Genomic DNA, 14,673 nt, shown 5'->3' on the forward strand with positions numbered 1-14,673 from the left:
ACCAATTAGTTTTGCCAGTGTGGAAATCTTCATTCAGCTTGTGCCTCAGTAGTGTTTGGCCATCAAATGAGACTCTCAATGCAGTGAAACTGGCCAGACACTTAAGAGAGAAATGAAGAAATGCTTAAGGCTTGCTAATAAGAGATTCATAACCTCATTGCTTGTGCCCATGTAACCCTGGTGACAGGCAGCTGTTTGTCAGACCACACTCACACGTGCAGCCTTGATAATGAACTGCTGCAACAGGACAGACTGGGAAAGGTCCTGGGAATCAGAAATCTAAGCATCAGTTTCCCTGCAGCTTCTAGGTGCTATCCAAGGAAACATCAGCCCTTACAAGCAAACATCCCAATGGAAACATTTCAATTGGGTTTTTGTTGCAAAACACTCCACACTGTCACTCACCTTTGGGTGATAACAGAAAAAACTCACAAGCTGGCTGCTCAGGTGAAAACATAGCACCACAAGGGCAGGAGCTTCCAAGTTCTGTTCACAACAATTAAAGATCTCTCATAGTTTGACAAGACTTGCTGTGATATGCAGCATTTTTCACCCTGTCCTTCTCCATCCCTTGACACCTACAGAAACTGGGATTGCAACACTTGGTCAGTTTTAACTTCTGTCAGTGTTTAATGAGAATCAACTCCCAGAAGTGTTTCATGAGCCATAGCGAAGACAAACAAGGCAGTTGTAGACCCCTGAGATGCTGCAGGAAACTTTCTGCATGCTGAGGAATACATCCCTATGCCAGCTATCCTCTTCTAAGGTTTTCAGGATTTTTTATTGGATTCCAAGGGGAAAAAGGAGTTTTTGCAATATTACACTTCAAACTTCAGTATTGCAGAAGGCAAATTTTGTTCAGAGACACAACTTACACAAGTTGGCAAGTGTCCTCACTCTTACCTATTCAAAGACTGCTGTGTCCTTGCTGGTGCTGAGCATGTATATAAAAAAATACCTCTGGCACAGGAATCAAAACAAAAGACTGACAACTTTAAGTACATGACCTTGAGTTATACAATTCACAACAATTAATTGTTTCCCTATGAAACAATTCTTGTCAGATTTTGTGGTTAACAGGACCCTTTAGCTAAGGGGAACAGTTTGCTTTGTGCCATGAAGGACAGTTAAGATGTGCCACTTTATTTGTATTTTCTGCCTGAAGAGTGACTCCACAGGTCCTGTATACAAATTCCCCTGCTCTGAAGAAGATACCACATCATTTCATAAGAATATCTTTGCTATATTATTAATTTTAATTCCAACCTGTACTTCAATATGCACATAACTATTTTCAAATACAATGAAAACTTGAATTCAACAGCATCAGAGCTTTCAGTATATCCTTCACAACTTCAGAAAAATCTCTATAAACATTGTGTAAAGTAGATACAGAATGTACAGAGAACAGTTTTCTATACAAAAGTGCATTTTAGCAATACAATTAGCAGAGAACCTGGGGAAAAAAACCCTTAAATTTAAGCAATACTATATACTCTAATCTATATCCTCATCTCTCCCCCCGACAAAAAGAAAAAAAAAAAAAAATCAATCCCCCCACCTTCCCCTTGCTTTGGTTATTAACTATATTCGAGGCTTCAATATTACAATTACTTTTTTACATTGAAGAATTTATTTGTCATTTGGAAACGTTTTAAAGTTAGCCAGATGAGAGAGAATGCAAATATGATTCATCAGAGTTAACAGTAAAAATAGACAAACTTTGAATATTACTTAGATTTGCCCTTGATAGATTAATAAACTAATCTTTGCAATCCTTAAATGGACAACTGTTGACTTCTCTGTGCCCAAGCATAGCAAGATCAGTAAGCTTAAGAACATTAAACCAATAAATCTAGCAACATTTGCCATGAAAATCTGGCTTATATTAATGAACTTTAAAAGCTCCCAAAACAGACACGTTTATTAATATTTATAGACCAATACATCAACTGATTTCAAAGATGAAAGAGTGTTAGGAGAAAAGAAATGGCTTCAGGCCATTCAGCATAGATGAACAGTAAATATTGCCATTTTTATCTTTCTCTGTTGTATATGCACTCTGATGTAAATGCATGTAAGTAAGTTCAAGCAGGTTGGTTGGTTTGTTTTCTCCCCAGAGAATGATCTTCACAGGTTTCAAACCACAATATGAGAACTCAAATTTGAGCCCAAGAAAGTCTTGCAAAGACTCCTCCTGCTCTTCCTAGTAAGCACCCCATATTGAGCACACTGTAACCATCTTTTTATCAGCTTCCCAGATTAAAAAAAAATAGGTATTTTAACAAATGATGACATTAGATATACAGAAATCAGCCAAGTTTGTCAGGCAGCTTTCTTCCTCATATTTAAAATCGTATTAGAAAATAATGCTCCCTTTTGTTTACAGTCTTATTGCAATCAGACTTTCAGTGCTCCTTCTAAGCCTTTTTAGAGAAAAAGTTACCATGGAAGCAAACTTATTGTTACAGGTGTAAAATGATTGTATTCACATTGCAGTGGGTACAAAGTTCCTATAGACACAGTTCCAGTACCATGAAGCCATGTAACTATGAGCTTTTTCCTGTGTGTCTCTGTGTTGTTTTTAAGCTTGACATTTTTTCTCTATTAATAAAAAGCAGGGATTTTTTTTTAAGAAAAAAAAAACACAATAAGGATGCATTATTTTGGCTGTCTGTTACTCTTCATCAGAACCCAGTAGTTACACCTGTAGCCACAATGGCTGAAACTTAAATCAGCAAGCCTGATTCCACTGACATTCCAACAGTTTGACTAATACCACAGGTATTTCACAGAAATTAATAGATTTAGATTGGAAAAGTCCTTTTAAGATCATCAACTCCAACCCTAAATCTAACACTGCCAAGCCCACCACTAAATGTCTCTTAAAACCACCATGGATGGGGTCTTCCTGAGTAAGCACTGAGCATGCTGCAGGGAAAAACATGAATCTGACAAAAAACCTCCCCCCACCACAAAATGAGTATGTCACTGGAACTACAGAGGACGAGAAAGAAAAAGGAAAAGAAGCCCAAATGTGTAGAAGTATGTGAGAACTCTTGAATCCCACAGTCACTTGAGGCCTGATTCTCTGAGATCACGAAAAGACAACATTATGTCTCTGAGTACTTGGCAAAGAACATTCAAGGTAAGCAAGATGTTATTCTGCATTCTTACCAGAACGTTCAGAGTTTTGTATTCTTTGTATGCTTAAGACCATCCTGGATCTATGAGATCACAGAGTTATAAATTATTAGCAGGGAATCCCTGGAAATCCACTCTCTTCTATCATTTTAACTGTCACATGTCAGCCACATGACTGAAGTACCTGCTGGAGACAACACAGCACAATCAGCTATTCTGGCACCCAGGACCTTTTTGTCCAATATAACAGACGAGCAACTGGACCCATCTAATCACTTAGAATAATTTATACTTACATGCTCACACTATGATGGAAATACTATCCTCCCTCACTTCATGATCTCTGGAAGCTAGCAGACAGGTGACCAGAATAACTGTACCTCATCAAAATGATGGGGTCTTCTCTCAACAAAACCCTGAGGCATTTTAAACTCTGAATAACTGCTGAAACAGAATAAAGTGACACACTTTCATGCTCCACCACACTGAGATATTGCACCTTTCTTACAATTCACTTCAGAGTTTCAATTCTCTACAGTACAAAGTGTGCATTTTTCTTCAGAAAAAAAATTCAATCACATTTCAAAGTCACTACAGAAAATAAAGAGTTGTACTGAACTGTAACAGTGTACACATGGTGAAGTGTTTAAGGATTAATTCACCTATTACCGTGGAAGAGTTGAACAACCACACCCTGAAATTAGCCAAATTGATAGAAATTCAATTTTATCTTCCACATAAGCTATTTAAAAGAAGCTCCATTTTTAAGTCAATCTAATTTCTCATTAAAGTGTATAGTGTTAAGAAGTTTTCAGTATTGATTATACAGGAGGGAGGCATCAACCAGCAACAGCACAGCACAAGCAAATACTGACAGGTCCCAGACACCTGTGGTTAGTGAACAAATAGCTGGCCATATGGGATAGCTAATATGAGCCTAAAATGGCATTACCTGGCTTTTTGTCAGTCAATGGTCAAGCCTGGTGACCTGCTGTAGAGCAGCAGTAAGTTCAAACATATTAGTTTGACTATGGACTTCACTTATTTCTTACCAAAACCCTTTCAGAGGTCATTGTTCAGATATTTTACTGGTCAGTTTATTTTGAGGCTAAAAGGAATGCCACCTCTGAAAGAAAAATACTTCAGCTGTCAGGGCTAATAAGTGTGTGCAGGACATGGAACATTAATGTCAGTAGTCCTAAAGCTGATCATGCATTCTGCAGGATTGGTCTGTATCCTGCAATTACAGACACCTCTGGCCACACTAAGCTGTCAAACTCCTTAATTCAAGAGCAAAATTAATGTAATGAAGCATCAACATAATAAAAAATTATTTCCTAAATTCAGAACTCAAAAATACTTTTATAAATTTTTAAATTTCACATTAAAATTTAGACTATCATTTTTATCTCAGCTGTGGGGGGAAGGAGTTCTATAAAAGTAGTGCCAAGATAAAGACTAAAATCAGCTTAAAGATTGTCAGAATCAAGAAAAAGGTTGAAACTACTACTATTTCCCTACCTGAAAGCCACCATTTTATATAATTTTCTTACAATGAGAAATTTCAAAAGCTGATAGACAACAAAAGGAGAATTCTGATACATGTCATGGTGTAACAACCCACACAGAAGACAACCTCAGTTAAACATACAATTAAAAAGTACAGCTGCATTAATTAAGTTCTCCTGTCAACTATATGAAACTATCTAGATATGTTTCTGGGGAAGAAAACCACTGAAGTTGTGTGCCACTTGTTTGCACTTCCATTTCCAGTAGTGTTTTTAAATATTTTAAGTAGTGTCCTAGAAAATTGATTTGCAGGTTAGTGTATTTTCAATGCATAAATGTGTTCTTATTGGAATTTTTTCCACAGAAATATTAGGGATGTACTGGTGATCCATTAGTAATGATCATAAGATATTGAGAAGCAAAATAATCTTCTGAAGACTAAGCCTGCAATTATTTTGAGAGGGTTTTTTTAAATTTTAGTTGGTTCCTAAGAACTACATTATTAGGTAGTATTGTATTACAGATTCTCTGCGTTAGATGTCCTGCTTCTTGTTTTCTGTGTAGTTTTGAGTTAAATCACAACTTTTAGAAAAGTATCAACAGTATTTTGATTTTGTACAAACCAAGAGCAAGGCTGAAGAAAGCCCCATAGAGCAAAAGATTTTTCCTCATGCTAAACAATCTTCCTAATAATGGGAAAGGAAGACAGAAAAAGTCAAGTGTAATACTAACTCTAAGTTGGAAAAAAACCTAAAAAAGCTGAAGCATAATAATGCATGCTTTGTGTCATCCAACAGCACCCCTAGACTTACGTGCAAGTAAGTTAGCATGTTAGCCAAGTTCAAATTTCCTTAAAACCATATCTATTCAGCAGCTTTTCAGAAAACAGGTAACTTTCTGAATTCTTTGTTGCAAAATTAGTCTCAAAATGCTGAAGTTACTCAATACTTAGACCTTCTTAGCAAAATTACACTTGAGAAAAGATCTGGTTTGTATTGTTAATACTAATCAAAATTTGGTCAAGAAATATATGTAAACAATAAGGATAATACATTTAAGGCTTAGAAAGAACACTGATAAATTCACCCCTGTCACATTAAAACATCCACATCTCCTTCATGGTCCTCCTCAGTCACTTTTAAAGACAGCACTTCTTCATTAAGAAATAATCCACTCAGTCTTTCCTTACGAGCTTGTCTTTGTTCTTTCAGCTGTCTCTTCCGTAAGGCCTTTTGCTGGAGCTTCCGCTGCTTGGAACGTTTCTGTCAAAAAACAGAAGAGACAAAACCTAAGATTTTGTTCTGTAAATAAGAAAAAAAAAATCTCAAAAGCTGGCAAATATAAATTAACCACTAAAATAACATCTGCTCTGAAAAATAACAAATACAAATTCTCAGAGGTGGTGTAAACATTCATCCAAAATCATACCTAATATTAAAATATCAAGATCATTTACCACAACTGAATTATGAGGCACAACATTACCCTGTGATGTTGCATAGTTAAGTCTTTGATTGGAGGAATCTTTATTGCTGGAGAAATGTTAGTCTTACATTAACAAACCCAAGATGCTGAAGAGCAAGAAAGAACCGCTCCTCTCCTTCACATTTAAAATTAAAATTATGGGGACAGAAGGAGTGCCACAGTACTACTTTAAATGCAATGTGCTTCAGAGGGACCTTCTCACCAAGGAATCTCATGAGACATGCTCAAAGAATATGGAAGATTCAAAAAGATTAATTCATCAAAAAGATAAGGAATATTCATTTCACTGAGGAAACTTCTAGTTGAGGAAAAACCAAAACCAATCAAGCGTGCCTCTACTGTCCGGAAATGATGCTTAGATTAGGTGATCATTCTTAAACAATTTTTTTTCTTAAGTTAGATGCATAAGCCCTTATTCAAGCACACTCAACTTATCCTAAACAAAAGGAATTAGAATATCTACTGTGGAGGGAGCAGAGACCATCTCTGAAGAAATGGCAAATCCCCAAGAGAGACCCCCGTGGAAATGATACCTTAGATAAGAAGTTGATAAATTAGAACTACTAATACTAAAAATATTCCCCTCTTTGCTAACCTTCACTTTTATCTATTAGCAATTGGTCCTTTTCTGATTCTTCAAATAATTGGTTCATTTTTGTCTAGAAGCTGTTTTAGTTGATCAACTTTTCAATCCTTTGTTACTGGTTATTTGAAAGACCCCTTAACCCTACAAAAGTCCCCTTAGAACCCCACTCAGTGGATCTGTTGCCCTGAGAGCCCTTCATAGATGAAATAAAGAATCTGTGCAACATCTTCTGTGGCGCTTCCCGATTTCTTTCCCTGCTAGCCGAAGAGGTACTCAGCAAGTAAAGAAAATCACAAAAGAGCTGATAGCCTAATATGAGGCATTGCTTGCATCTTAGTACCTTGTGGCTGAAACCTGCCTGAAACTCCAGGAACAGCTGTCCCTCACAAGGCAACATACCTGTGGCAGATCAGACCTGACACAGGTGTCAACAGCTACATATTACATCCAAACATCAGGCTTTTGGTTGGAAGTGATGAGAGGAGCACTAGCTTAAACTCCTTTTGATCATTAGTTTAGCTAGATAACTCCTTCAGCACAAGTATCCCAGGTAAGATCCCATGAGCAAGCTTAAGGAGTTAAGACAGCTTAATTAATACAGATACACATAACCAGAAACTTTACTTTTGAATCCCGGATTCTTTCCGCAGCACTTGTGGACAAATTGCTGTCACTGTGTGCTCGACTCATGTTGGCACTGGAGTTTGAAGCAGAGTTGGCAACGCTGGAGCCACTGCTGCTTGCTGAGCTGACCATGCTGGCACTGCTGCTGCTGGCACTGGCACCACTCACACCACTGGTACTCGCACAGCTGTAGCTGCTCCTCTTCCAGCTCTCCCTTGCAGACCGCTGGCGAGGTCCGTGTTCCTTGATATAGTTTCTCACCTTTAGAACAGAGGCAGAAAAATTACTATAGCTTGATAAATGCTGCACTGAGATACTCCTTTTCATGGAAAAACCAAAATCTGCCTATTAATAATGATGAAGTTATTGGGTCAGCTGTTAGGCTTTTAAAACATTTTCCTGTGCCCGCTTAAATCCCAGACAACCTGGAGTGACCCAGAGAACTTAGTTAACATTCGTGAAATTTCACTACGGAAGGAAGAAAAATAAGTAGCAAAAGCTGGAGGGCTCTTGTCACTCCCACCTGTCAGGGTTGTGACTATGTAACGATATGTTATTCTTTTAACACCACACAGGAATATCAGACAAGTTTAACTGAACTAAGTTGTTTACTAAATGTATCAAACACCTTTATTTTCCTAGGTATACTCAAACAAAAGTGGGTGTAAAGAAGCACTTTTCTACTTTAATATTACACTTACAAAATGCTTGAAATATGAAATGGGTGAAGCCCACAAAAGAATTGAATGTTTTCTATTTTCAACTTCATCATTATCAGTGCAACACTGAGGAGTTCAGCTTGTTTGGACACTGCATCTCTTCCCACCAACACATTTCAATAATTCAATGTCTGAGAAGACAGTAGGATGTATCTACCCTATCAGCCAGGCACTCTTCTTGGTTATAATTTGCATCTTGTAACATCTTTAAAATGTATTATTCTCTATCCCTTTCTGATAGAAATAAAATTTATGGTCTTCTCCAGTGAATTCCAATCCTGTGGAGTTTTAAATGCTAGCTTACATTCAGTGAGCAAATGAAGAGCCTCAGCTAGCTGATGGTCATGAAGTGGAGTATAATGCCATAAGCAGCACCAGTCCACAACATAACTCATTACACACTCACCAGCTCTGGCCTAACACACAGTGAGAATATATAACCAGTCTTCTTTTATGTCAAGGTTTAATACATATAAATATGCTTTTGAACTCTATTTTCCGTCACTGACAGTATTGTGCTCTAGTGTCTCTCTCTACTAATCTAATGATTATGCATAAAAATTGATCACAATTTTTGCAATTGTTAAGATTTTGCAAGATATAATCAGATGCTGAAACCTTAAAGTCAAATGTACAGACCTTAACTCACCTGTTTCAGTTTTTCATCTGTGAGACAGTTCAATTCAATAATGAATTCACTATCTGTAGGAGAGATCTGAGCAGTAGGATCAATAATTTTAATAATATCAAGTTGCTCTCGAAGACCCATCTCTGTACTGACTTTGCGACTCAAATATTCAATATATTCAACCTAGGACCCAAAGAAAAGCAAGTCATTTTGAAGTATTATTGATTCTAAATGAAAGACAGAAAAAACGAAGAACTGAGAGAATAAAACATGCACAAGTATCATGGTTCTAGCCTTGAGTATCCTTAAAACTTAGGGTGAAAATCTGAGTAGTCATTAAACTGCCTCCTATACATCCAAAGGACAAGGTTTAGTTTTAAGAATCAAAGAGTACTGCACAGGTCTGCATTTACACCTACAGCAAACAGGATAGCCTTTAAGTCGTGTCTTTTAATTGGAAGTTCTTCTGTACATTGCAGTTCTCACATAGGAAAAAAGTCACCTGTTCATCATTTGTCATTGCACTCCATGGAAGTTCATCAAGATTCCTATGCTTGTTCTTCTTTTTGGGAAGCAGACAGGGAGAGCTTGGAATACTCGGTATAACATCAGAAAGCACATCACTCCCACTTGTAATGTCGCTGCCAGGCAACTTGTAACATGCAAAAGGAAGAACAAAGCTTTAGAATACAGTAGGCAGATTGTAAATCGTTCTAACCCTATTAACAATTCAAAACATACCATCAAATTAGCAAAGCACTGATTATCTCTGTACTTTAACAAACTCTTTCTAATTACTCATAAACCTGCAATACTCCCTTGAATCTTCCCACAAATAAAACGTGCAGCAAACTCAATTCACACTATTCTGTACTTATCAATCTTCTTTTTAAGAATTTGCGTTTAAGAAAACAGCAGCTTGAAGTCACATGTCAACTATTTCCCTTCTCCATCAGTGGAAATTATCCATTGCAATCCAAACCTAAATCTAAACCTTCCATTTTGGAGCCTAAGTCTAGTTTAAGGAAGATAAATTTAAAGTAGGTCTGTAATTCTTAACAAACTCCATAATTACACAAGACAATTCAATTAAAATCACTGTCATTTGCCTGGAAGCAACTGAGAACTTCATCTAGTTTCATGCATACACCCGATATGTGATTTCTGAATGCACTTCCAGTTAAAGTGAGACAGTTGGATTATTTGCACTCAGATTCTGCCAGATGACACCATAAAGAACTACAAAAACTCTTTCCAAATCCTACAAATCTAATCAAGTCTCTTAAAAAAATCTTGTTTTAAAAAACAAAGAGTAATAAAAAAGCCAGTTACCAATCATACTGTCAGAAGCCATAGAAAATGGCTTCTTTTCAAAACAATTGCCAAGTTTATCAGGCAATTAAAATTTCACAACTCAGTGAAGCTCTGAATCTTCGGGATCCAACCTGAGCTGCTCCTACAGGCTGCATTATACACACACACTTGTAACTTCAGTGATATAACACACATTGAGACCAGCAGTTGGACTAAACCACTCAGAAATTCAAAGCTGATCTCAGAACATGTCTCAAGTTCACTTGCATCTTCTGAAACAGAATTGGAGCTTTCTTGAAATCAGTGTTCAGATCTTGTACTGTCTTAGAAGACTATATGATCTGACTAAGCCTTATAAAAATTTTAAAGTATTCTCCAATAAATTCTGAAGCCCTATGTTGCACATTTCAAAGTTATGTATACATTCGGAGTTGATTTAAGTCTTTAATATAAAAAGTCAATTTAGGTCTATAATATATTAAAAAGCATATCACATTTGAAAAATTCCTGAACAGGGAAGACTATTACAAACTAGAAAAACCCAACAAGGACTGCATCCAGTACAGTATAGGGAAAAGGATGTGATTCATCTTCCCATTCTGGTGAGGCAAAATGAGCTCTGTACTCTTAATGGCATAGAAAAAAAGATAGGAAAGAAATAAGCTATGGCAAGAGTTTGTACACTTTACCTAGAAAGTTTCAGTAGGACCAGATATCTATAAGCAGATTTCATTAGCAGGGCATATCCTCAGTAATAAGGGTCTAAGCTCATGGCTACAAGGAACACACGCTGGCCCCTAGAATCAACCGACCATAATATGTAAGCGTCCTTCTTTGGAGGGCTGACTTTCAGCCTCTCCTCCTGATTAAGGAGGTTGGAATACAATGAAACAAAACATTTTTTTCTATTGTTCAAGATTCAGATATGTGCTCCTATGTTCAGTAGTTACAAAGAAACAAGTGCTGAGGTCACTTGGTTTGCTCAGAAGACTGAGGGGAGACTTCATAGCTGTCTACAGTTTCCTCAAGAGAGAAAGGAGGCGGAGAACAGTGACAAGACACAAGGGAACAGCAGAATGCCAGGTCAGGGGAAGTTAAGGTTAGGTGTCAGAAAAAGATTCTTCCCCCAGAGGCTGGTCAGGAACTGGAACAGGCTCCCCAGGGCAGTGGGCACAGCATCAAGCCTGACAGAGCTCAAGGAGTGTTTGGGCAACACTCTCAGACACAGGGTGTAATTCCTGGGTTTGTTCTGTGCAGGGACAGGAGCTGGACTTCAGTGATCCTTGTGGGTCCCTTCCAACTCAGGATATTCTATTCTATTACTTTTCAACTACAGCTAAATGCAGCATGCAATAGTGTACACAAAATTTTACATTTCCTGTGGAACCAGTTTACCTGCCACTCAAACTCGCTGTCTGACCAATCCCAGTATGTGCTGATAGAAGAGGAGACATCACTGCAGACACTGCCCTCGGGGAACAGATCAAAAGAGGTGAACTCCTGGTCATCCAGCAGAGAGTAACAATCATCCTGATCCCCAACTGACACCGATGAGAACAGCTCCTCACTGCACTCTGAGCTGGCCACACTGGTCCCACAAGATGTCAAGTTCCACCTGCAAAACAGGACAACACAATTAGAGAGCAGCAAACCTTGGCACCATGTGTCCTAAGAAATTCCTTTAAGCCTTGTAAAACTACCTCTACTTAGCTAGTCAATAATATTATACATTTATTTTATTGAAATAAGTTATAATTATGTAAACTGAAGTATTATATTTTTAAATATTTTTTAAAGTACATGAACAACACCAAAGGGAACACAGTGCTACAAATATCAAGGCAAAAATCCATATACAGTTAGAATAATTACACCTTTATTTTGATATATTATCAGTTTCTATCCCAGAGCTATGACTCTTGTAATATGGAAATTGCCCTTTTTTTCCTGCTGGTTGGGTTTTTAAAACATACTGATCTAAAAATAAAATTTTCCACATATTGGTATATTTAACTTCCATATAAACTGGAACAAACAAAACTAAGTAATTAATCAATTTGACTTCAGGAAAAATAGAATTAAAAAAGAAATTTCAGGCTGATAGTCTCCCACAAAATTAAGGCTTAATAAGGAAACACATTATCGATCTATTGTTCACAACTCTGAACGTCAAAAACATTGGACATGCTATTGGAATGAGACAGTGCAAGAAAGGGAAGTGACCTGTGTAAAAATACCATGCCAAAACTAAACACTTTTTCACCTCATTACAAAGCTAGCTGAAGTTGCTGCTAAAGGAAAGCTATTGAGAACTCAATTTTCACAGAACAGATTTTTTACTCTAATGAGAGTAAGCCAGAATGCAACAAGCTCATGAAATCAGTCTCCATATCTGGACTTATTTTACATATTGGAGAAAAGTAGGTCGACACAAATATGAGTCAGCACAGCAGTGCAATATGGCCAAAATAATTTGAAAAGGGCTTCTAAAATGCACCACAAAAACCCACACAATCAACTCCTGTTCCATCAGCCTGTCCACTTCAGCCTGGCTAACTAGAAAAACACTCTTCTATCCAACTGAGCAATCCTATGACCAGAAAGGCTGCTCCTCAACCTCATTAAGCTGCATACCAGGCCGGCTAAATACATTTGTGATGGAGTCACTCCATCTACTTGGCCAGATGTGAATTTACTCAATGTTAAAGACCTTTCCAAAACTTTCCTTGTAGCAGATTCAGGAGTTCTTGCCCTGCCTCCCTTTCTGCATCCCTCACAGATGTGCAATGCCTTGCTGGTACAGACTCTTGTGGGCAGGGCAATCCATTGGTAATGAGCAGAACAAGACTGTGATATCACAGCACATTACTCAAGATGAATACAGCTTCAGAATCCACGAAATAATGATGAAAGAAAAGATGGAGTGGACAAAGTTCCCAGAAATATCAAATCAAGGTGTTCTAGCACCAACAAACTACACAGATACTCCAGGTACAGGCAGTCAGCTTCACCTTCTCATGGCTGGGGGGCTGCTATGCTCCCTGGGGTGAACTGGATAAACAACAAAGGGGAGCTACATTAAAATTGCTCCTAACTTTAAAAAAATAGAAATCCTCATGTGAACACCAGGGATTGTGCTGCACATCTGCATTGGCTTAATCGGTGCAAGACAGGGCATGTCCTTTTCCAGAGAAGTCAAACAACCCCTTGAGATGCCTGAGTTAAAAACCAGGCTTGTAAAATGAGCAAACCTGAGCAACACACCTGGGAAGGCAACACAAAGAGAAATGTAGAAAATTAACTAAATGCGAATTTTGTAACTATCACACATTTATTTACAGATATTCTAAGAATATATCTTATTGCTCATGTCTTATGACTTAAGAACTATATTATGAGAGTGTATCATGTTTGATCAAAGATCTTCATGCTGAATCATTTAAGAATGTATCATTAAGAGTTTGCCCTTGTGAAAGACACTTTTAAAGTGCAATTTCCATTACTTCATACAAATTCAATCTTCATAATTGTGTCTCAGAAATACTAATAACTCATAAAAACATCTCGCAAGTCTGGAACAGGAATATTGGACACTCATATATTGAAAACTGAAATCTCATAGATTATTCTTAAAGAAAGTTATTGCTATGTTCAAACTTAATATTATGCATTAGCAGAATTAAGTTTTTAGGAAAGCAGGACTGTGGTTTTGATTTTATGAACACAACTGGAATTTCTTTGCAGAGCTGCATTTGCACTTCTAGAATAGACCTTTTCTACAAATTACAGGGAGAATAATTTGCCCTTAATTAGTAGCAGGAGTCAGTGCAGACACCAAGCCGCCTCATTCTGAATCTCTAAAGGTCTTCCTGGTGTCCATGCGAGGCCTGCCTTTAAGTCTTACAAATACACCATTATGTAGCTGCCAACAGCCTTTAAAAATTCAAAATCTCAAAAATTAAGAAACTCAGAATGAGGCTAAGAGCAACCTGATCCTAGTGGAAGATGGGCCTGCCCAAGGCAGGGGAGTTGGAACCAGATGACCTTTAGGCTCCCTTCCAACCGAAACCATTCTGTGATTCTATGAAAAAACATCTTAAAAAATCGACTCAGCTCACACAGTCAACAGTAACGTGATGAGCCGAGCCTAGACTAAGCCAAAGGGAAGGGTAACCCGGCAGGGCGTGCGGAGGACACGCAGCGCGGCCATGCCCGGCTGGTCCCGGGCAGGAGCAGGGAAGGATGCGCGGCCCTGCCAGGGGCGGCTCCGACCCCGCCGCGACCCCCGCGCTGCCCGCCCCGGCCCCTCAGCATCTCCCGGCCCGGCCGCCCCGACGCGCCGAGCGGACCTGTTGGAATGGAAGCGGTGCAGAGGGTCGGTGCGGTGGCAGGAGGAGAGCTGGCAGCCGAAATCGCTCACGTCCAGGCAGCCCTCCTCGCTCAGGCTCAAGCTGCCGCCCCGCGGCGGGTGCTGGTGCGAGAGCAGCGGGCACGGCTCCTCGGGGGCCAGGAACTTCTCGTACGGCTCCTCGGTCATGGCGGCGGGCACGGGCGCGGCGGGCGTGCCTCAGGCAGCGGCGGGAGCGCCCGGGGCACACGGCGTCGGCAGCGCCGCCATCAGCGGCCGGTGCCGGGACGCGCCGCGCGCTCCTTCCGGCGTCGCG

General features: G+C 38.9%; 1 protein-coding gene across 1 annotated transcript; it reads right to left on the minus strand.

The window, feature by feature from the left end:
- Positions 1-1,233: 1,233 nt before the first annotated feature.
- FAM199X (family with sequence similarity 199, X-linked) lies at positions 1,234-14,617 on the minus strand. The gene is made up of 6 exons (XM_014886985.2): positions 14,359-14,617; positions 11,405-11,624; positions 9,198-9,347; positions 8,717-8,878; positions 7,349-7,609; positions 1,234-5,915 (listed from the first exon to the last, which is right to left on the minus strand). The coding sequence occupies exons 1-6, from the start codon at positions 14,544-14,546 to the stop codon at positions 5,745-5,747; spliced, it is 1,152 nt and encodes a 383-aa protein (XP_014742471.1). The 5' UTR covers positions 14,547-14,617; the 3' UTR covers positions 1,234-5,744.
- Between the last annotated feature and the right edge of the window lie 56 nt (positions 14,618-14,673).

Source organism: Sturnus vulgaris, chromosome 14 (assembly GCF_052056855.1).
Source record: "Sturnus vulgaris isolate bStuVul1 chromosome 14, bStuVul1.hap1, whole genome shotgun sequence".
In the NCBI taxonomy this organism is placed as follows: domain Eukaryota; kingdom Metazoa; phylum Chordata; class Aves; order Passeriformes; family Sturnidae; genus Sturnus; species Sturnus vulgaris.

Bases quoted from the DNA above. Each gene is read 5' to 3' on its own strand.
- FAM199X (XM_014886985.2), bottom strand. From the start codon at position 14,546: ATGACCGAGGAGCCGTACGAGAAGTTCCTGGCCCCCGAGGAGCCGTGC. The intron at 11,625-14,358 runs GTCCGCTCGGCG...CCTGTTTTGCAG, and splicing joins CACCGCTTCCATTCCAACAG to GTGGAACTTGACATCTTGTG. The intron at 7,610-8,716 runs GTGAGTTAAGGT...TCTGTTCTAAAG, and splicing joins CAGATGAAAAACTGAAACAG to GTGAGAAACTATATCAAGGA.